At 34.6% G+C, this 22,241-nt stretch overlaps 3 protein-coding genes across 4 annotated transcripts; 1 reads left to right on the top strand and 2 right to left on the bottom strand.

Moving 5' to 3' along the window:
• Positions 1-2,075: 2,075 nt before the first annotated feature.
• LOC114725631 (proline-rich protein 4) lies at positions 2,076-5,157 on the bottom strand. Of its 2 annotated transcripts, XM_028912159.1 has the most exons (3): positions 4,896-5,157; positions 3,068-3,939; positions 2,076-2,998 (listed from the first exon to the last, which is right to left on the bottom strand). In XM_028912159.1, exons 1-3 carry the CDS (start codon positions 5,062-5,064, stop codon positions 2,573-2,575), a joined length of 1,467 nt encoding a protein of 488 aa, XP_028767992.1. In that variant the 5' UTR covers positions 5,065-5,157; the 3' UTR covers positions 2,076-2,572. The 2 variants fall into 2 exon arrangements, with proteins under 2 accessions (XP_028767992.1, XP_028767991.1); XM_028912158.1 differs by having other exon boundaries at positions 2,076-3,939; positions 4,896-5,155.
• Positions 5,158-8,415: 3,258 nt separating this feature from the next.
• On the bottom strand, positions 8,416-12,156 carry LOC114725633 (translocon-associated protein subunit alpha). The gene is made up of 8 exons (XM_028912161.1): positions 11,981-12,156; positions 11,392-11,550; positions 11,247-11,297; positions 10,902-10,990; positions 10,189-10,266; positions 9,882-10,085; positions 9,321-9,386; positions 8,416-8,857 (listed from the first exon to the last, which is right to left on the bottom strand). Exons 1-8 carry the CDS (start codon positions 12,048-12,050, stop codon positions 8,807-8,809), a joined length of 768 nt encoding a protein of 255 aa, XP_028767994.1. The 5' UTR covers positions 12,051-12,156; the 3' UTR covers positions 8,416-8,806.
• A 3,048-nt stretch (positions 12,157-15,204) lies between these two features.
• LOC114725632 (triosephosphate isomerase, chloroplastic-like) lies at positions 15,205-20,414 on the top strand. The gene is made up of 9 exons (XM_028912160.1): positions 15,205-15,528; positions 16,402-16,428; positions 17,544-17,613; positions 18,124-18,247; positions 18,759-18,843; positions 18,955-19,087; positions 19,211-19,384; positions 19,941-20,023; positions 20,103-20,414. The coding sequence occupies exons 1-9, from the start codon at positions 15,292-15,294 to the stop codon at positions 20,157-20,159; spliced, it is 990 nt and encodes a 329-aa protein (XP_028767993.1). The 5' UTR covers positions 15,205-15,291; the 3' UTR covers positions 20,160-20,414.
• The last annotated feature ends 1,827 nt before the right edge of the window (positions 20,415-22,241 follow it).

The following is a 22,241-nucleotide window of genomic DNA, read 5'->3' as shown; positions in this document are numbered from 1 at the left end:
ATGAAATTATCTCTCAATAAAAAATCACAAACATGTAATTATTATAAGAGTTATTAGTTTATAAAAAATTGTAAATTTATGAGATAAAATGAACTGTAATCTCATCGTTAGAACTAAAATAAACTCTTTGTAATAATAAATGAAAAAAGGAAATGACGATGAGCACGACAATAATGTGGTACTACTATTAAAATTGTCTAGTTTTAAAATTTAAAGTCAAGAAAATCGAGTGAAATTATATTTGTATTGTGGAAGAGAAAATTGTCTAAATTCATTACACACTTAATTTATAATTAACTAGAAGTGTAAATGTTTCAAGACCTATTTGAGATAATGTTCAAAAGTATTTATAAGCATATTTCATATAAGTCGAGACAATACTCCTCTCATATATTTATCTTGTATTTTGTAAATTATGATTGAAAAGCTACTTAGAAGCTATTTCAAACGAGGCCTCATACAGCTTAAAAAGCAATATGTGATTGGCAATGTGGTTAAGTACTAATTAAGATGGTAATAAGGTGTAATTCAGTTAGTATAGTAATACAATGAGTTATCAGAGCACGTGGTCAAAATCCTAGCTCAATACAGACAATTCATTTTCTTCCTCAATTTGGTCCAAATTTTTCATACCAATCTTAAGGAGTGTTTAGAAACCATTAAAAGCACTTTTAAAATATAATATTACATGAGTCGAGATAAAATTTTTCTCAGGTACTTACTTCATATATGCTATAAAATCACTTTTAAAATTATACTTTTATTTCCACCCAAATACCACCCAAACACACGACACTCACCCTTCTCCCGGTCACATAGGGATATCAATCCCCTAACCTTCTCAATAACAGGGATGGGCTAATGTCATATGAGCCAAGGCTCAATAGCTAGAGGTAAAGATAAGAGTCAATTCAACCTTCTTAATAAGTATAAAAACTGAGATTATAAAAAAAAGACATGAAATAAATTATAAAAATTAATGACAGAATAAGATTCTGATTAATGACTGGGTCGTAGGGATTTAAACAAATAGGAGTACACTATATTCGCTGGCAGTGTGACTCTCTTGCATTTTTTATATTTATTACTTGATTATGCAATGTTAAGAGAAAATACATTACTTTATTGATTAAATAACATCGAGGGGTATGGCATGAATAAAAATCAAAGTTTTTGACCAAAAAAATAACAATAAAAAAAAGACTGGTCAGCACTAATATTTTGAAAATAATGTCAATGTCAGTGTCAATAAATGTGTAACGGTATTTTTAAGAAAATGTATTACTACTTCTGGTCCTAAATATAAAAGTTAGTTGACTAATTTGAGTATATTAAAGAAATGTTAAGTTAGCTATTTGTAAAAAATAGGTGTTATCTTTCTTAAAATATCATTGTTAATCAAGTTTATTAGATAGAATTATCATTATTAAAAAGACTATCTCGGGAAAAAAATTAAATAAATAGGAGAGGCAAAGTAGATTAGGGTCTTATATTTATGACAAAAATAAAAGTCAAACGAGATTTTATATTAAGGACTAATAGTAATATTTAAGAATCATCGATAGACATGCCTCAAATTTTATGCAAAACCTGAAAAAAAATGAATAATAGCAACTTAGCAAGTGAATTATGTAATTTTTAGCCTAGGATGAATCATTCCAAGAATAAAAAGGTTTTTACTAACAGAGTCTTTATATTAACAGTGAGATTTAAGCCAATATCTCATGTGGATGTAGTTCAACTTCTTATCAACCAGACTAACATTTGTCAGCGTTTATATTCTCTATTTTTTTATTATATGGTTTGCATCAACCAAAAAGAAGAAGTCTAAAAGTAATCAATTCCGTTACTTGCCCGAGGCATCCATTCATCAGCACTTCAATTCAACTGAACTAGTTAACTTCGTCTAATTGCGCAATTAGTCTTTTGTGGTCCCCCTCTGTTTTTACAGAGTAAACTATTCTTTTCTGTCATGAACTTAAATAAAAGCTCAATAATTAGAGGTTCATATAATGGGATATACTTCTAAAGCAGAGCCAGGGATAACATGGACATGCAGAGTAATAGTGTACTACTGACCAAAAACAAAGACATAAAGGAGTAATAAATTAATGGGAATTACATTCAGAACATGAAGATCTCAATCTTTTTCTCCACTATTATTAGCATCATCATTCTGCATTCATATAAGCAAGCACAGATACAGACAGAAAAAGTCCCTGCATGTAACCAACAATAACCACCCACACATTAACCATAATAAAAGCTTCTTCAAATAGCAACATTGCTTCCGTTTTTTTTCTCTACAGTCACTCCTGACGTTCCTATCCACTTTCTCTATACCCTTGTAGGCTTTATTGCTGCAACAATATTCATAGATCTCCAATGATCCGGAAAGCAAAAGGCAGAAAGAAACCATGCACGTGAATCGGTTGCTCCTTCTAGTTTGAGAAATTCCCTCCCAATGGATGATTGCACAATAAGTTAACAAAATTAACTGATAACTTTTATTAACTTATTGCACTATGTGGCTTCTGAGAACTTCTCCGTCCAGTTGTAAAACTATAGTAGTCTATGCATGAGGAGGAAAATGAGGCACCAGTGGCCATTTTCCAAACTTGGGGTGATGGAAGTGCTTTTGGGGGATCTTCGGAAGTGGAGGAAGCTTAGGAAAAGGCTTCTTCTTGAAAGGAGGCAACTTTGGGAATGGAGGAAGAGGCTTGAAAGAGGGATGCTTGTAAATTGGAATAGGTGGATAAGGAAGTGGCTTCTTGAAAATTGGGATTGGTGGTGGAAGAATCTTGGGAAAAGGATGAGGCTTGAAAAATGGTGGAATAGGAGGAAGTGGCTTCTTGAAAAACGGATGTGGCTTATGGAAGAATGGAACTGCAGGAGGACAAGGCTTCTTAAATACCGGCACAGGAGGAGGAAGAGGCTTCTTATATTCCGGTACTGGTGGAGGCTTTACATAGACAGGAACAGGAGGAGGAAGAGGCTTCTTATATTCTGGTACTGGTAGAGGTTTTACATATACAGGCACAGGAGGAGGAAGAGGCTTCTTATATACAGGCACAGGAGGAGGACAAGGCTTCTTGTATACTGGTACTGGTGGAGGCTCCTTAATTATTGGAGGAGGAAGAGGCTTTGTCAGAGGAGGAGGACGAGGCTTCTTGTATACTGGTACTGGTGGAGGCTCCTTAATTATAGGAGGAGGAAGAGGCTTTGGAACAGGAGGAGGACAGGGCTTCTTGTATACTGGTACTGGTGAAGGCTTGCTAATTATAGGAGGAGGAAGAGGTTTCTTGTAAATAGGAACTGAAGGAGGGACCGGTTTATAGACCGGGGTGGGAGGAGGGACCGGTTTCTTATAGAGTGGGATAGGAGGAGGGAGAGGCTTCTTGTAAATAGGAGGAAAGACCTTTGGAGGTAAAGGAGGGAAGACCTTAGGAGGTAGAGGAGGGAAGACCTTAGGAGGTAGAGGAGGGAAGACCTTTGGAGGTAGAGGTGGAAAAACTTTATGATGAGGGAAGGGGAATGGATGGCCAAAATGTTTAAAAGGTGGAAGCTTAGGGAGCAATGGATGGTGAGGCTTTGGAGGTAGAGGTGGTAGTTTAGGTAAAGGAGGGAAGTTGTTGAAAGGCCAAAAAAATGCTGAAGTGCAAGTTACTGATGAGAACTTGACTGTTTCATATGGCTTCAGGATTTGCTTGCCATTTTCAGAGTTAACCACAATTTTGGAGTTCTTCAAGCCATCACGAGCAGGACAAGGAGCAGATGAAGCACTGTGAAGCTGAGCATAGCACTCTTCTTTCAATTCACCATCTTTTAGTATCTCTGTTGGAAGTGATACTTTGAAGTTTCCCTTCTCATCAAGCTCACCGGCACCTTTTGTTTTGAAATGGCCATTCTGTGATTTGCAATCTATAGTCACACGCAGCCCTGCACAGCAATTTCACCCTCAAAACATTATTATATATCTATCTAATTGAAATTAATTAACTCTGTTTTTAGGACAGGTTATTGTTAAAGTAAACATTTCTCCCAATATATCTGTTTTATTTGTCCATCTGATTTGAGGTGTTGAATTCAGTGATTAAAAAAAAAAATCCTGTTTCAAAGTTCCATTCTTAAGATTAAATTAAATTAATTTGAGTGAAATGGCAGGGAGTGCCAATTTTCCGTAATCACAAATTTATTGTATATTAATGCAATTTCAGAGAAATAAAGGGAGGGGAGGAGGAGGGAGCATGAGTCTCAAGAGGAAAAATAAATCTCGTATATAATACTCCTCCAATCCTTAATATATGACCCAATTGTTGAGTTGGTTTTGGTCCTAAATATAAGACCCATTTCTCATATTTGTTAATTTTCTCTAAATTACCCCTATGGATACTCCTTCAACCATAATCAAGTAGAAAAGGAAGATGGGGTATTAAGAAAGATGATTATGGTATTTTAGGAAAAACGCGTCACATTTCTTATAATTAACTAACTTACCTAACTTCCTTAATCTAATCAAATTAGTTAAATGGGTTTTATATTAAGGACCGGAGGAGTATTATCTTTAGTCCTAAATATCAAATTTAGTTTGCAGTGCAAATTGCATCAAAAATTAGATATTATATTTATAACCAGTAATACAATGTCACTTTTTTGGTTATTCTCTTCAAGTACATGATTATATGACTGTAAATGATGCAACTTAAGTAAAATGACTAGCTTGATTATGAATATCCTCTCTTTGTTATATCTTGGGATTTTTTTAGTTATTGATGTGATCAAAAGTTGGAGAACAATACCCGGAAGAAGAAAGCAGCTCCAACAAAATGGTCAAACCTTAAAGCTCAAAAGCAAAACATTATTAAATTAAAAGCTCATAAAAGAAGACAATGTACCAGAGAAAGCATGGCTGCTCTTAATGTTGTTCTGATTGCAGTCTGCACATTCTCCAACCCCAACAACCTGAACTGTCCTCTGCTCTCCGTAGCAAATGTCTGTTCCCACAAACAACACAGACAGCCAGAAGCAGATAACTGCTCCATGGCTAGCACTGAAGTTCTGCATCCACAACTTCTTTTGAGCTGATCAGAAGCAATCAGGCTTCCCAAGAAAATTGATGAGTATTGCTGAAGATTCATTCGCTCAATATATAACAATCTTACCGACACTGAAATAAAGAGTCTCACATGATGCTAGGGACAGCCATGGATGACTTAAGATGGCTTTGTTTTGCTTCGCAGAGAGAAAAAGACATTAACGTGGTCACAATGGTTTGCACAACCAAACTGGCATTATCTTTCAATTCAATGCTCTCTTGAACTCTCAACCACACAGATTAAAGAATTTGTGTGCGCTATACATCTGTCTCAAACCTACTTCATGGCTTCTAATAAATGCTTTTTACACCAGACATCATGATTCTCGAGAGTTGGACTTCCACTATTTTATTAGGCAACAAATGGTCATATTACTGTGGCTGACCTGATTGCTCGTACAGGATTCACAATTTGAGAATTTTACTGCACCTGCCATGCCAATTCACTTCCGGCTCCACGTGAACCAACTTGCATGCATCAACCAACTCTATCTCTATAATGTTCTGCAATCTGATCAGACTGAATAACTTGTCTTTAATCATATAAAAAGAAATCAAATAATTGAAGTTTGTTACTTATACTTACTCCTTTCGGTTCTAAACGTAGATGACTTTCAACTCTCTTGTTGGGACCAAGAAAATCAATTACCTCATTAAAAAAAAAGTCTTACAATTGAAGAAAATTCTATTTGTACTCCTGATTAACCCCAAAAGTTCATTATAATTTCAGAAAAAGGATATTTTTTTAAAAAAAACCATTAAATACTCCGAAAACCCATGCAAAGTAATACACATTTGAGACGTCGAAATGCAATGTACATAAAGCATCCGAGGGAGTATATATTACTTAGTGTTGGAAGTGAAGTATGAGTTCATGTGAGAATAGGAGACTATATAAGATATGAACTAATTGAAAAGGATGTATGTCAATAGAGAGACTTATAAATCTAATGATTTAACATTTAGGGGCTGACAAATAATACTATCAGACACGTTTATATACGTTCTCTTAAAATATAATGAATTTGAAAGGTGATGAGGATTTTCTTGACAGATAATGCTTTCCCAATAAATGCAGTTATTAAATATCAATTTCTATTGGGATCATTAATTTAAAATCATCATGGCTTCGAGATTCCTATGAAATTCTAGTCCATCTCTTTCATTTTACTGTAAAAAGTATCTAATGATGATCCTAATGTCAGTTAAGACGAGCATCATCAGTTTCCAAATATGTGGTATAGAAATCAAATCATTGTGACATTCTAGCTACTGCTGCTAAATTCAGTTGGCAATAATATCAGCAAACATGAGATCTTTAGATATTGCTAAACTGTTATGCCCTCTACTAATCATCCTCCTACCATGAACATGACCAATTAAATACCAAGTCAAGCTAAAATCATGTAATAACTGCTCAGCTACTTCTTTTAAATCATGACACCATCAGAGTCCTGGACACGAAGGTGTTAGTGCCCAATTATTTGCCCCTCAAATGGCGTTGTTTTCGTCAAGTAGATTATTTATACATAATTCAGACGGGGTAAATTTTAGTTTTATTTTGAAATTTTTATCTAAAAAGCAGAGAACAAAAGCAGTCTGTTAATTTGCAAATTTGAAAAAAATATATATATGAAAATCATTATTTTTAAAAAAAAATTAAATTTTAAACTATTATTCAATCTAATTCAAATCTCAACAAAAACAATTTAATGTTATTTCTGTCACTGATAACATGAAGCAATGTCGACTTGCCTCCCCATCGCATAAAGAAATATTGCATGAATAGGTTGCCAATTCAATTTTTTAAATCATTTTTATTGTTATTTTACCTCCATGTTAATTTTTTCTCGCAAATCAAAGATGGGGGAGCATGAGTTTTGAGCCACCTTGCAAGCTAATTTGTACATTTATTCGTTTAATAAATCATAATAGCAAACATTATAAAAAATACCTTTTTTGCCAGATATAAGAAAATAATGTTTTAATACTATACAAAAGAAAAGCTCTTATATTTACTCAGCTAAGTTTTACGTTGAGATTTCTACAAAACTAAACCCTTTTTAGGGGGTGTTTGCATTATCCCAAAAGTGTTTTTAAAAAGTACTTTTCCGTAAATCAATACAAATTTCTTCATATATTTACTTCGTATATCATAAAAACACTTTAAAATCATGGTTTTGTTTCCATTCAAACATCTCCTTATTCATATTCACAATCTCAACATCAAGGACAGATCTAGAAATTAATGTGGGGAGGGCCAAAAGAAAAAATCAGATGAAAGTGGGGGCTAAAATTAACTTTTAATTCTCTTTACAAATAAAAATACACAAATTTTGATAGAAATTTTGGAACATGGAATCCTTTATCCCAGTAGATTTTGAGAACTCCTAGAAAATGAAGTGGGATAGTTAGATCTGTACCAGTGCCATGGTGAAATTTTATGCCACTCAAGCCACATCATTTGTAAGTTGCAATTGAAAAAGGTGAATAGAAGTTTCTAACACGGTAGTGGCAGACATAAACGCCACGAGGAGAGTAAGAAACCAGTGTAATGTTAAACTATTTAGGAGTATTTGAGTGAAAACTAATATGGTGTTCAAAATAAGTATGTAAGAAGAGTTTTGTCTCGATTTGTATAAATCACAAACCAAACACCCCTTAGTTTATCATTCCTCACCAGAGTCAAGACAGTTCTGGATTTTTTCCGGTAAATGATTTGTGTAATTTGAATAATCAAGATCTTAAAAAAAAACAAATTAAGAAAATAAAATAAAGCACCGTCACAATCGCAGTGAATATGAGCCCATGTGTCTGCTTTTAATCCCCAAGCCCACCGCAACTATCATTCATTGGTCACAGCAGCAACATATTGTAAAAGGAAAAATAACATGATGATTTTATTTCATCAATTTTCCTTTATACATTTTATGTCTTTTTTTTTTAATAATTAAACATAAATATTCTCTTATTGGAAACTGTATCCGAAACACTATCAGAACTAGATGAAACGACAGAAATTAAAAAGTCAATTTGTTATATATAAGGAACTAACCTTTTCATCTCACTAAACCCAACCCCATTCGTTGTCTTTTGAGTGGTCACCTAGTCAACAAGCCTGGAATTTTTAAAGGACCACGTAAGCAAAAGCAAAACCTATCTCCCCTTTTTTCTCCTTCTTCACCTCAAATACCATTAGAGAGGATCCGGACTCGTCATTTATTAGCAGACATGATATAGCACGTTGATATGGCATGACTGTATATTTAGTAACCTAAAAAATTTAAAATAATATATTTTTTTAAAAAAGACTTAACCCATTGTGGAAAGGCTCTCTCCACACCAGCAACGCTACAAATTATAAACTACGGCAACACATGGACCAGAGGCCAAAAATCCAATTTAGTGCACAAGAAGAGCTGAATCTAGATAGTCTCAGCACGATATAAACCCCCCAAAAAAATCTGCCGGTTCGGGGGGGGGGGGGGGGAACTGTATTTCTCCGAACTCATTCCTGTCATCTCTCTACTGGACAGGCTAAACTTCATACAGAGGGGGGAATGGTTAAATTTACTCCATAAGTTAAAACAGAAAGGCAGCTTCTCAGCCTAAAGTAGTGCTACTTCTTTAGCCCTTTTAAATTCTCCAACCTAGTTGAGTTACAGGATTCTGAACTCCGGGGTCGTCTTGCACATATGAACTTGAGAAGAATTATTTATCTTTCTTCTTTGATTTGTTGTTCGACATGGCGTATGCAGTTCCCTGGGAGTAGACATGCAGTAGAAATAAATAAGATTAGAAGCCAAATCCAAACTCAGATTTAATGGTCTCGGGAGAAAGTATAAATACATAGTAAGGGGGGTGAGACTTCATATGGAAACTACATTTTACACCCCCAGAGTAAGGTCTGACTACAACAACAGTATATCAATTTTTAAATGGAACAAAACTTCCTCTGTTTTTCTTTTTTCTTTTCTTTTTTTTTAGGGTAAAGACACAAAATACCTCTCAGTCTCATTCAAAAGACAGTATCGCATTTTCCCAATGTGTGTGTGTATGTTGTGCTTTGTTACGCTGTTAAAATTTACTTAGTTAAGTTAAAATGAGGTCTTAGTTCCGGGTAAAATGCAATTTTTTCTTATGCTGGGAATCAACTAAAGTCACCATGACATTAAATAGCACAAGTGTCAAATACATAGTAAAGCATTAAAGCATAAACACGCACCTCAAGCCATTCATCCATTGAGGTAGTCCTAGTCCCAACTTCAACTTTTGCGCCCTTCTTTGTTTTCTAAGATTCATATGCAAAAATGAGAATTAAATGGGGAAAGATGAAAATAACCAGCCAGGAAAAAGAAAGTGCTGCTATGAGTTTGAAATATCTTATTAGCTGCTGTTTCAGTATTGTATACGCGTAGTGCTTGATAATAACAAAGCTATGACACAGGCACAGATACTAATGAAGAGCCTTCAAGAGAGACATTCTTATAATCTCCAGGAGTAATGGATTCTTTTACTACAGATAATTATGATGCCAAGGAAAATTACGGAAACATGAGTTCTCCAACTTGATTTCCTTCTTATTTGATTGGAGTAATTATTCATTTCTTTTAATTTTGCAGCATATATGCATCTTTCTAGTAAAACATTTCATTGCAGCAGATACTGAATTAATTAGAAAGAGGATAATGAAACTCAATAATACATAGAGTAAAGTAAATTAATGATTTGGTCCTGCAAGATTAAATCCATTCAAGGAAAACACGTTAAAAAAAAGTTGTAGTACCTTGGATGCGTTCTGAACTTGACCATAAATCCATAGCACAAAGAGGACAAGAAGGGCAGTTCCAAGAGTAACAAGAAAAACAGACTCCACGCTAAGAAAACTGCCTGCGTCAACAACTTCAATAGTGCCATTATAGAATGTGCTTTGGTATGGATGCTGGTCAATTTCATACACAATGGTTCCCACCAGATCAAAAGCTCCAGGCTGCATAGGAAAAGAAAATAATTAGGCATGTCAACGTTGTTCCTTTTCTGACGTTAATGACTGTGAAATTAAATCCATTAGACTTCCAAAACAACGGAGTTACCTGCAAGTATTGGCTCACAGCAAATGTATATGGGAAAGTACCCTGTGCTGAGGCTGGCACAGAAGCATAATTAAAAAGCTGCAATTAAAACACAAGCTACCATTTAATTTTAAGCCAAACTAGCATAGTATCAAAAACCCTAGTTCCTTCAGAAGGAATGGAACAAGCATGCGTTACACAATACCAGAGTTATAAATTCAGCAGATTTCATGCTTTCAGATGGATTTGTAAATCTAAGATAATTGAGCAATGTCTATCTGAAGGGAGGAGTGACTGCTGCTCTCTAAATGAAAAGGGAAGGATAAAAATTATATCAACAAACATTCTCAAGCCCATTTTCTCCACTCAACCCAACTCCCAGCAGCAGTGTCTATAAAATGGATGCCCACATATGCTTAGAAGCCACATTCTCAAGCTGTCTTATGAATAAAACAATATTTTCCTTATGAAAACTAATACAACAGTAGTTTATGAGCCAAAAGTAAGTGTGTGTGTGTGTGTGTGTTCAAATTTTCCACCAAAAAGAAAAACTTCATCGATTCTTGAGGTCCAGCATGACACAAGCCACAAGATAGAGACAGAGATGAAATCCATAATTGGATAGGTTAAAAGTTAACAACAATGAATTAAACATATGCTTCACCATAGGTCTTGAACGTAGATAACAAAAAGAAAGGGAAAAATAAATTCAACATCGAGCATGCAATTATTACCTGAGCTGTAAGATTTTGAACAACATAGTGGTGGTTATATGGGAAGTGAACACTAGCTTTAATTGCAATAACCTTCAAGCTTGCCTCCCCTGTTTCCAGTTCATACAATGAATTAAAGCAGGTAACTTGTCAAAATTTTTAAAACATGGGGTAACCAAGGAAGAGTCCGTAAATAATGTAACACATCTACCAAGATGAAGAGATGTTCAGAGAATGAGAAGATAAAGCCAAAAGATGTTATAGCTGATCAGTGATTGGTTACCAGTACAAAGGTTACTACCGAACAGAAGACCATGAAAATGCAGGGCAAAATATATTAATAAGTATCAGATTTGATTCAATTACCATCATTTTTCACACCAACGATCAGGTCTGTCTCTTCTCCAGCTGGAACCACTAGATTATATAAAGAAAAAAGGTTACATCCTCTCAACAAAAAAGAAACTCACTGTGAACCATACCTTTGGATACTAGTATACAGGGTTCTTACATTTTGCACCATTCTTTGGGAATACGCAGAGCGTATCAATTCCTGGAGCAGAGGAATAGCTCTCACCACCAAGATCTTCAGTATTCTGACCAACAATGCCAACATCACTTGCTTCAGTGGTCTCCGCAGCCTCATCTGAATCTGACTGGCACCTAGCAACTAGGAAGTAAAAAGAACCACATTTTTTGCTTGTCAGTCGAAACTTGTATCGAAAGATGCGTAGCCACCCAAGTTTCCAAATTTTTATCAATTCTGCCCCATATAAGCAATTAAAGCAGGACAACAATAAAGACTCACGAAAGGTTAAGACCTAGAACATATCAAATCCAAAACAGTAAAAAGCAGATCAAACAAAAAAGTCAGCTTGAAGATAAGCAGTTGACCCTGAATGTGAAATCAAAACGGCAATTTAAACAAATTAGTCAACTTTAACCAATCCTGCAGATCAAAGCGATCATAAAATGCATGCAACAATTCGGTCCTACCTAAATTAAATTTTAAATTAGAAACGGACGAAATGGAATAAAATATACAAAGCGTATGTATGTACGAGCTCGATTGATCTGGATCTAGAATTTGAGGAGCAGACCTTGTATGAGAGGGGAAGCGAGGCAAAATAAAGCGAGACAAAATATCCAAAACTTGTTGATGGGAGCCATGCCCAAATCTAGAATGCTTCTTATTGAAATGGTGATTCCGGCTTCCCACACAAAGATGAATACCGGAGCGTGGAGACCGGGATTTTGCTGCGGAGGTGCTGCTACAGCTGTAGTACTGAAGAATTTGTCGTTTCGGCCATTTAAACTTTCAACCTCTGACTTGTCAATTATTACTGTTCTGGACTGGACCTGTGGCGACGCGAGCAAGGGCAGAACGGAGACTCAAAAGTGGGCTTGGATACGTTGAAATTTGAGAACAAATTATTTATCAGTGTTCAACTGAAGCTAAGGGGTGTGTGTGTGTGTGTTTATTTAATTTTATGTAATTTCTTTATTTTTTAAAAATATTTCTCTATGTATAGGTTCAATTTAGACCCCGTGCCATGTGAAAATATAGTACTACCTCCTATCTTAATCATAAAATATTATTTACAGATTACAAATAAAACTTTATAATTAGAATCAATATTTATCTATTGAAAGCAATAAAAATATATATATCTTTTATTCTTGTCCAGCACACTGCTTAAGTATTTTTCTCAGCGAGTTCAAACCTTACGTCGTTATCGTTATATTAGGAGGAATTAACCTTTCGACAAAACTCAACCCAGCCCAGCCCCATTGGTGCAAAACAGTGAAACTGTAGGCCTAAAAAAATCTAGCTGATTGTGATAATGGTCGTCAAAGGCAAATGAGGATGTGATGAAAAAGCCGGCGATCCACATTGTCTTTATTTTTGGGTTAAAATTTTTGGGCCACGACTGGGCGAGAATCGCAGTCTTACCCACGCGTATGAGCCACTGAAGCTTAAAAAACAAAAAAAGGCAAAAGCAAAAGAAATAAAAATTCATGGACAAAAAGAAACAAGAATAGTGGTCAGATTCGGGAATCCAAATTTTTTTTTTTTTGGGTGAACGAATCCAAATATTATTTGTAAGCCATGAAATTATCCTTACTTGGGCATAGAGCGCGTAGAGTACACTCAGCGGATGAAAATACACCTCTCGCCCTTCATTTTTTTTTAAAAAAAATTTTCACGCGTTTGAGAATCTGAACGCGTCCCTTGAATTGCAATTATAGATATTAGTTATATAAAAAAATTTCATGCTTTGCCAAATCTTAATCCATTTATATAAAATTCATGGGCTAGACTTGGTAAGACTGTCAGTTTGAAGGGGTGTTTGGATGAAACAAAACTATAATTTAGAGAATAACTTCTGGATAATATATTTTGGGAGAATAAATTTTCTAAAAAAGTTATTCTAATAATGAGAGTGTTTAGATAGTTGTTATTAAAAGCACTTTTTATATGTGCAAATTACTAAAAAGAGCATAATTTAATATGATAATTACATAAAAGATAGATTTTATAATATATTTTAATTTGAAGGAATAAAATTGTTAATAATATATTTTTTACCAACACAATTAATAATATATAAGATAATATAATTATTAATTAATTAATATGTGTATATATATTTATAAAATATAAAATTAAATATGTTTATAGAAAAATAATTAAGGGGTGTTAAACTCATATTACTGTTGAGATCTACTCTGACAGGCACAATCATACTCTCCAATTTGAATTAAAAGTATAATGAATTCACTTCTTTTAAAACCATGATTTTGAGCTCAAAACCATACTCTTAGTCCAAAACTGTGGTTTGCTGATTTTTTCCTATATTTGGCAAATTTTTTACCCAAACCATAATTTCAGGTATTTGCCAAGAGTCCGCTCCCAACACATTTGCTAGCTAGTAGCATCAACTGGAGATAAATAAAGGGTATTTTTATCATAGCATATATTTCATTTCTTTTTCAGGATCCTAACTTTTCTCTTCAAGTGACTTGCCTATGTTTTTTTTTTTTTTTAAATATTGAATGCACTGCATACAGTTAACTCCATGGTGATTGTGGGAAAAAATGTGGTGATTTGTTTATACTTGATAGGGATTTTTTTTTGAACGAATGATAGGGAAATATTTTATGTTTCTTTATTAAATGAAAGTAGAGATATGCATATACTTATTTATTTATTGAAAGAAACAATGCTCATGCATGATTTCTCTAGTCATCAGTACGTGTACATGAACCACTTTTAGAATTGTTTGTTCAATGGACCATTAAATATGCATTTAATTTTTATTCATTAAACATGCACGTAATCAAATTGTTTTCCCCTGAACTTATATAAGCAGTGGTGATAAGTTGATAATAAAAAAAAATATCGGGCAAAAAAGTAGTAATGATAAAAACATAACAAACATGTTTTGGCTTCATGTCTGGTTTAAGCAAAACTAAATATTGACAATTGCTTTGAATAGGAGGATAATATGAGTAATACAATTTAGAGTAAATATTCATCTAACACTTTAAAAAATTTTTTTCCAAGTGTATCTTAAAATACAATACTATTTTAAAGAAGGAAAAAAAAAAATCAAAAGACAATCAATGTTATGAATATCCACGTATTATTACAAATTGTAGTTATAGTTATCCTATAAATATAGACCCATAACATTAAGAAAAAATTGCAAACAAAATCTTAAAAATTAAAAAAATATATATATGGACTCATTTATGAAAATTGTTGTTATTTGTTCATCTGTATAACGGGTTCTTATTTATAATTTTTTTTCAAAATATTTTTTTACTATTTTCTCTAAGATTAACATATGATTTCATATTTATTATGATTTTTACTGAATTGATAATTATATTCTCTAAAACTTGGTTAAAAAAATTTAAAAAGTATTCAGATGAAACCAAAGTAAAACATATTTTAAGTGGAGAAGTGGTAATTAGACTCCATGAACCACATTTTGGCCTGGGGATTCATCACCATGCGTGTACCAGCTCGCGCGTGCGCGTGTACACTGAGTGGAGAATTGGAAATTAGATTCCATAATTATAAAAAAAAATAGAAGGTATCTGAAACAAACCAAAATTAGATTCTTTAACCTACATTTTGGGGATTCATTACCATGCATGTGCCAGCTCGCGCGTGCGCGCGTATATGAAGCCTTGCTCCTTGTCCAGTTGTCCTCCCGTGGCTCTATCCGTTTTCATTTGTGACTCGTGAGTGGAAACCACAAACCATGATATCTACTTGGCTATATAAGTAGGTGAGAGGACCAGTCTCAGTCACCGCCAACACCGCAAACCATCGCCAAGTTGAAAGGAGGCTAACCCGGGGGGAAAGCAAAGGATCTTTTTTATTTTTTCATCTTCTTCAATGGCAGTAACTTCAAGTTCACTCGCATCCCAACTCTCTGGCCCCAAATCCATCTCTTCCACCTCCGTTGCCCCCAGTTTCTGTGGCCTCCGCCGCTCTTGCTCCAAACTTGATTACTTCAACTCTCAATCTGTGTCCTCCACTCAATCTTTGTTTGAACATGTTCATTCCACTCTCCGGCTCTCTTCCTCAGGCAAGGGTTGCCGTGGCGTTGTCACCATGGCCGGCTCTGGCAAGGTACTTTTCGGATTCGTCATAGTAGTTTTTGTTTTTACCAACGCTTTTATGGATTTAAGATCTTCGTGGGTTTTTTATTCTGTAGTTTTTGATGGTTGAGACTTGTATTGGGGATTCCTGGGATTTCGGCAGGGAATGTATTTCTCTTAAATGGGGATTCTTTTTTATTAGTTATACATTGTTTTTGGTTTACCCGAGTCTTTCTGCTGCTGCATTTACTTTCTTCTGAAGCTAATATTTTGGTAAAGGGAATATAGAAAAAACATAGATTGGACCGAATTCTGGCTGCGAGAATAATTTGGGATTGGCCACCTTATGAATTAACAATGGTGCTGCTTTATGACAAATTATCATAGATACTATTCAGCCTTTCGCCTGAAAGTTAATAGCTTAAGGATTTTCACTTCTTCTCCTTCTTTCTTTTGGGTCGAAATGGTCATTGAACAGTATCATAGCTTTTATCACCAAGTGTAAATTGGATCCTTCTTCTCATTCTCTTCATTATTTTCAAATTTCTGGTACAAAGCATGGTTGGCATCGCTCTGTCCACATTTCAAGTTCGAAAGGGCTTTTTGATTGTGAGGACTTGTGTTAGAGGTTATTACAAAACTACTCGTGATTTAAATTACAAGCATAACGTATGAATTACAGTGATGTTTTGCCATGCTCAGTAACAATGAGATGAAAAGCGTTTTTTAGATTAATCAATAATCTATATAATTCAAAAATCTTTCCAGTAAGAAGACTGTCTATCCTTCGTAACTCATTTTATTAGCTGTCACTGAAATCACATGGTTTCAGTTTTTACTGGTTACCCATGTCGCGACTTGGTAGCTTAATTCTTAATCTTTTCTTTCTTTTTTGTGGCTGCAGTTTTTTGTTGGTGGCAACTGGAAGTGTGTAAGTATCTTCTTTCTCCCACCTTATTTGCCCCCTTTTTATTTCCTGCCCATCCAATTTTTGGGTAATGGAAAAGTTTTATTCCCTATAAAATTGCAATACTTACGGTTGGCAATTTGAATTTCAGTGCTTTCTTAAGTGTTTAATTTTGTCATTCTCAACCAAAATATTATATGTGAAAGTAACGGCATGGACCTTGCTTCAGGGAGATTTTTAGGATCTATTTAAGAGGGTTGCAGCACTGATAGACCATTTTTTGTTCCAAAGTATGCTTATTGTTATACTCATTATCCTAGTTTTATAAAATCACCAAACATGGGCTGTTAACTGGTCTCTTATTAATACAATATGCATATGAATCTTTTCTTTCTTCATTTCTTCTGCATTTTCTCCCTCCTAAAGACTGAAATAGCAGCATAGGGTGTGTAGCACTGTTTCTTATTTCCTAAATTTCGTGCATAAAAAAACACTGCTTGGACTACTATGTACTACTCACGAATTCTGCATGTTTATTGGGTAATACTCAGTGCTATTAGCTGGATGTATAGATGAACTGTTGAAATTATGTAAAATAGAGCAAGGAAATTTCTATAGTTTTAGTCCTTGCTAACTATATGAAGAAAATCTAAGCAAGGCAACGCACCAATCTTTCTGGCCTCCTATTAAATATGTTAAACAAAGCCTTATGTCAGAATTATCTGATTGTAACACGCTCTGTCATGGCTTGACAAATATCCTTCCACCTATTAGCTACTTTTGTGAATCATCAAATTTAGTGTTTCTTGATGTTTCTGAGATACGTTATTAGTTTTTCTAATGTTTTGTTTGCATTTTTTCCTGGTTTGGTCCCCTACTTGATATGAACATGGATTTCAGACGCATTTATTTCTGACGCATTTCCTTTGGTCACGTTACAATTACTTGTTTTTCCACTTTCCATGATTTGTATCTAACTATTTCTTATGTTTGACGTTAATTCAACTTGATTGTTGTGCATATAAATTTCCTTTGCTGTCCATTGAAATCATTAATGCTGCGTGGTTATATTTGTTTTATTCTTTAATATCTTATCTGCAATTAAATATGAGTTTTTTTTTTTTTTTTGGTTTTTCTAGAACGGCACAAAAGACTCTATCAGTAAGCTTGTCTCTGACTTGAACAGCGCAAAATTGGAGCCTGATGTTGGTGAGATATGTTAAAACTTTAATTTGGCGCCTTTTCAATTGAAAGGTGTAGACAGTATTTGAGTAAACTTGCATTCTTCTGGCTATTGACTCCTCAGAATCTGGAAATGAAGTTGACCCAAGTTTTTAAATCGAAAATGAGGTTATCTAATCATGCTGATCCATTTGACTGGCACATGATATGGTAAATATGCTATACCAATGGTGTCATACATTATAGTGCTCTACATACTCCATCTCATAAACATTGGGGTATAGTGGCCACCTCAACTGCATGATTAGACTACTTTGGTAAAGAAGCTATCCAAAATGGTGTGATAACTTTGATATCTTGGGGTGCTCACTTACTCGAGCACAGGACAGAAATTTGAGGACCTGTTCATTTGTGCCAAAAGGATTTAAGAATAGGAGTCTGGTGGCTGCCTCAGCTCTTGCATAGTCTGCTTTAAGTAAAAGCCTCGAATTAAGTTTGGAATGCTATTTGCCTAATTTTTGTAAATGTTTGGTGCAGATGTTGTTGTTGCACCTCCCTTTGTGTACATCGATCAGGTGAAAAGCTCAATCACAGATCGGATTGAGGTATCTGCCCAGAACTCTTGGGTGGGAAAAGGAGGTGCTTTTACTGGAGAGATTAGGTTGGCTTCTATTCTGTCAAGCTTGGCATGCTAATCAATAAATGAACTTTTCTCTGATGAAGAATGTTAAGTATGTTGGATGGTAATTTTAGATGCACTTGAAAAAATTGCCTTGGTAGTTACAAGTGAATAATTTTTGTCTGATGATCATGGCTTTAATTCCCCAGATTCTTAGTGCATGATTTGGGTCAGCATAATTAAGTCTAGCCTGCATTGTGCCAATGCTGTGACCTGCTCATTTTCTTTACTGCATTGGTCTCTACTCTCTAATTTGCATCATAATTCCTATTGGTGGCTTCCACGGATAGATTATTTCAAGCTTCAGATCATTTTTTCACAATTTTTTTTTTTAATAAATAATGGACGTCACTTGTTTCCATTTTGCTCTTTCTTGTGGTTCTAGTCTGGATGTGAATATTTATATCCGTTATTTAGTTGCCGGTTGGAACTCCTGAGTCTTGGTTCAATTTAATAACTCATTTGGTTACTGACTGCCACTTGACACTTGTAGTGTGGAGCAACTTAAAGACATGGGCTGCAAGTGGGTTATTCTTGGACATTCTGAACGGAGGCATATTATTGGAGAAAATGATGAGGTGAACATTTTCAGAGATAATTTCTACAATAGTTCTCTTGGGAAATATGGTCAGTGTTCTTTCTAAGAGATGCAAAATGGTCAAGAAATTAATTGGAATTCTTCCAAACAGTTTATAGGGAAGAAAGCCGCCTATGCCTTGAGCCAGGGTGTTGGGGTGATAGCATGCATCGGGGAGCTGTTACAAGAGAGGGAAGCCGGGAAAACTTTTGATGTTTGTTTCCAGCAGTTGAAGGCTTATGCAGGTGAGGTTTTTATTCTTGATGTTTCTTTATATTCTGTTTCTACCTTCTGAGGATAAACGAGTTAGGGGGGGGGGGGAGATTCCAGTTTGTTTATATAATATTTGCTATGCTCATTATGCGCAGATGCTGTACCTGGTTGGGACAATATTGTTATTGCATATGAACCAGTATGGGCCATTGGAACTGGCAAAGTGGCCACTCCCGAGCAAGCTCAAGAAGTCCATGTAGCTGTACGTGATTGGCTGAAGAAGAATGTCTCAGCTGAAGTTGCGTCTAAAACTCGAATTATTTATGGAGGTAGATCATTTATTTGAGTTTCAAGATTGTTACAGTATCATGAAAATTTAAGGCCCAATTTTGATTAAATTGCAAGTTTTCTCATGTCACATTCAAAAAGAAGAGAAAACAACCTTCACAATCTCATTTTATTTTGTTGTCTCTTAATTGAAGTTTCACATGAGATAATTTTGTGTTTAATGAATTATGCGTATATTTTTTATTACAGATAAAGTAAATTCGTTTGGTGGCTCTGATGTAAAGAGAAATTGGCTGCTCCAACTAGGAATTATCGTTGATTAGTCAACAAGAATATAAGAAGTAGTAAAAGGTTAATGATGTGCAAACGTAGATTCAGTAAATTAATTGTAATTTGGAGGTTGCAATAGTGACGCCTTTGGCTGATATGGTATTAATTTTAAACCAATACCTTCTCTAGCCTCTTGTTGAAATTAAACTGACCCTAACCTTATCAATTGAAATACTTCAATCAAGGTTATGTTTGATTACCTTTGAGAATCTCATTTGTTCCCAAACTTTAGAAATTAGATTGACACTAGACTACTTATGTATTCAGGGTCTGTTAATGGGAGCAACTGTTCTGAGCTTGCAAAGCAAGAAGATATTGACGGATTTCTTGTGGGTGGTGCTTCTTTGAAGGTACATGACTGTATTGTTCTTTATCCAAACTCCAAAGTAAGCAAGCCAAGTTTTTAACTTGAAATATTTTGTTACACAGGGCCCTGAGTTTGCTGTCATTGTCAATTCAGCCACATCCAAGAAAGTGGCGGCTTGATAACTTTATCTGCTTTTGGCAGCGAGAGTTTTTTTATCGATAAAGCATGCCCGTTGTGGCAATAATGTTGGTGTATGATAGCAGATTGGGTTTGGTGGATCTTCTGCTATTTCTTTGCAGATATTAGGTCATCCTTCTCTTTTCCAACGAGTTACTGTCTTATAGCAAATGGCTATACAAAGCATTTCAGAAATAAACAACTAGTGTTTACAAATTAATGCTGCTCACTTCAATTTTAGGAATAATTTCCTTTCTTTTCGTCAATATTCAATATTTTATATCCAACGCTGCGAGGTGCACATGTGAGCTAGTTAATTATGGACTCGTATAGTTGGTGCTAGTTACAGATAAAGTTAAACTAATTATGGGTCTTAGCAGGCTAGCAGCATGGGGTGGCCCTTAAAACTGATTTCTGATTTTAGATCAAGATATGGCATTAAGCTCCCCAAGGCCAAGAGACATCTTTGTAATGTTGTAGGACTTTTAGAGCGAACATCTTTCCTCAAGTGGTCTGAGGAGCCGTGGACTGATCCATGAAAGAGTAGTTAGGTATTGTGAATAAAATTGATTCATTGGTCTTGAAACAAATTGTAGGTTCAAATACTTCTTCACATCCTCTCTATGCTGAAAGCACCCACTTGAAAATCGCTAAAGATTTACTTGTAAAGTGAACTTCAAATTTCATTTGCACTTTCTTCAACTTCCAGCTTGTTAGAATGTTAGATGTAGAAAATATTATTGAAGAAAATTCAGGTTAGCAAAGGCAACCATTTAGGAAACTTAAGGTTTGAACTTTGAAGACTAAAATCCATTTTAGTAAATAGGGTCTGAGCCTTCAAACTACTATACAAACGCTCCTCCTGGTCGTAGAAAGAGGATCGTGAAATTTGCTTTTCATTATTTCGTAATCTTGTTCCGAATATAGCATAACACTTAGTTTTACAATTACAGATGATTAAAATTACGATCAAATACATTCAGTGGTCCTTAATTGGGTATTAGAAGCGCGTGGAAGCCTAGTTAACACATCAACTATCAACCCAAAACGAAGTCAATAACACAATAAGTGTACGATGAATTCTGACAGACATGCCTCTCTTTGAATCATCAATGTGATGAGAAATAGGAAAATAAGGAAAACTTGTTGAGTAAGTAAGGATTATAGGAATAAGTTGACGCGGGTTTGGACGAAGTCAATTGTTTACCGTTACCTTTAAATACAAAAGCCAATGTCAATGGAATGGCAGATATTGTTGTGAAACGTGTCGGTGAGGAGGACATCTCAGCTAAACCACTTTGCATCTGCTTTTAAACGTTCAAAAAAGTAAGTCCATTAATAACAGTGCTCCGCAACAAGCCATACTCCATTAATTAATGAATTGATCGAAATGGATTATAAAGCCGCTTTCCATGGCGTTTAGGTGCATGTGAAGCAAGAAGAATGGGCTAGAGTAGGGACACATGTCACATGGGCCAAAATTCGGTGACGGGTCATTTTCCCGTTTTATTTTATTCATTTTTTAATCAAGTTTTTAAATTTTTTTAGTTCTTAATTATAGGCTTTGATTCATGTACTCATAATACATTAATTTTAATTACAATTAATGCGAATAACATATAAATTGTCATAAAAATATAAAATAAAAAAGATGATAAAAATAAAATGATAGAATAAAAATTATATATCACTAACATAAAAATAAAAAACAATTATGCTAATAATAGTCGCCTTACATGTGTATATATCACTAACTTAAAGATTTACATATACATAGTTAAAAATTTAGATAAAACTATAACAACTTAAGAATTAAGTTTTCCTAACCCAATGTTTGGTATGAGAGAACTGGAGGGAAGGAAAGAGAAGGAAAAATTTTAATAAGTTTGATTTAAAAAAATAAAAAATAGTGGGATTATAAAATTTTGATAAAAAAAATGTCAGATAAAAGAGTAAATAAAATCAGTTAAATTTAACCTCACTTTTTTAATTCTTTTTAAATCAAACTCATTAATATTTTTTTTATTACTAACTATTAACATTTTTTCTTCCCTCCCTTTCTCCCAATTTCCCTCGTACGGATC

The sequence above is a fragment of the Neltuma alba genome, unplaced genomic scaffold (genome assembly GCF_004799145.2).
Source record: "Neltuma alba isolate B1F8T4 unplaced genomic scaffold, ASM479914v2 tig00012259_pilon, whole genome shotgun sequence".
In the NCBI taxonomy this organism is placed as follows: domain Eukaryota; kingdom Viridiplantae; phylum Streptophyta; class Magnoliopsida; order Fabales; family Fabaceae; genus Neltuma; species Neltuma alba.
The sequence above is the reverse complement of the archived record's forward strand: the minus strand, read 5'-3'. Positions and strand labels throughout refer to the sequence as shown.

What these genes read in the sequence shown, in the direction of transcription:
- LOC114725632 (XM_028912160.1), top strand. Translation starts at nt 15,292, where the DNA reads ATGGCAGTAACTTCAAGTTCACTCGCATCCCAACTCTCTGGCCCCAAA. An exon ending in AAAATTGGAGCCTGATGTTG is followed by an intron (nt 17,614 to 18,123) that starts GTGAGATATGTT and finishes TGTTTGGTGCAG; the next exon opens with ATGTTGTTGTTGCACCTCCC. An exon ending in TGGGTGGTGCTTCTTTGAAG is followed by an intron (nt 20,024 to 20,102) that starts GTACATGACTGT and finishes TTTGTTACACAG; the next exon opens with GGCCCTGAGTTTGCTGTCAT.
- LOC114725631 (XM_028912158.1), bottom strand. Translation starts at nt 5,064, where the DNA reads ATGCAGAACTTCAGTGCTAGCCATGGAGCAGTTATCTGCTTCTGGCTG. An exon ending in GAGCAGCCATGCTTTCTCTG is followed by an intron (nt 3,940 to 4,895) that starts GTACATTGTCTT and finishes ATTGCTGTGCAG; the next exon opens with GGCTGCGTGTGACTATAGAT.
- LOC114725633 (XM_028912161.1), bottom strand. Translation starts at nt 12,050, where the DNA reads ATGGCTCCCATCAACAAGTTTTGGATATTTTGTCTCGCTTTATTTTGC. An exon ending in CGTTGGTGTGAAAAATGATG is followed by an intron (nt 10,991 to 11,246) that starts GTAATTGAATCA and finishes AACTGGAAACAG; the next exon opens with GGGAGGCAAGCTTGAAGGTT. An exon ending in AAGTTCAGAACGCATCCAAG is followed by an intron (nt 9,387 to 9,881) that starts GTACTACAACTT and finishes TATGAATCTTAG; the next exon opens with AAAACAAAGAAGGGCGCAAA.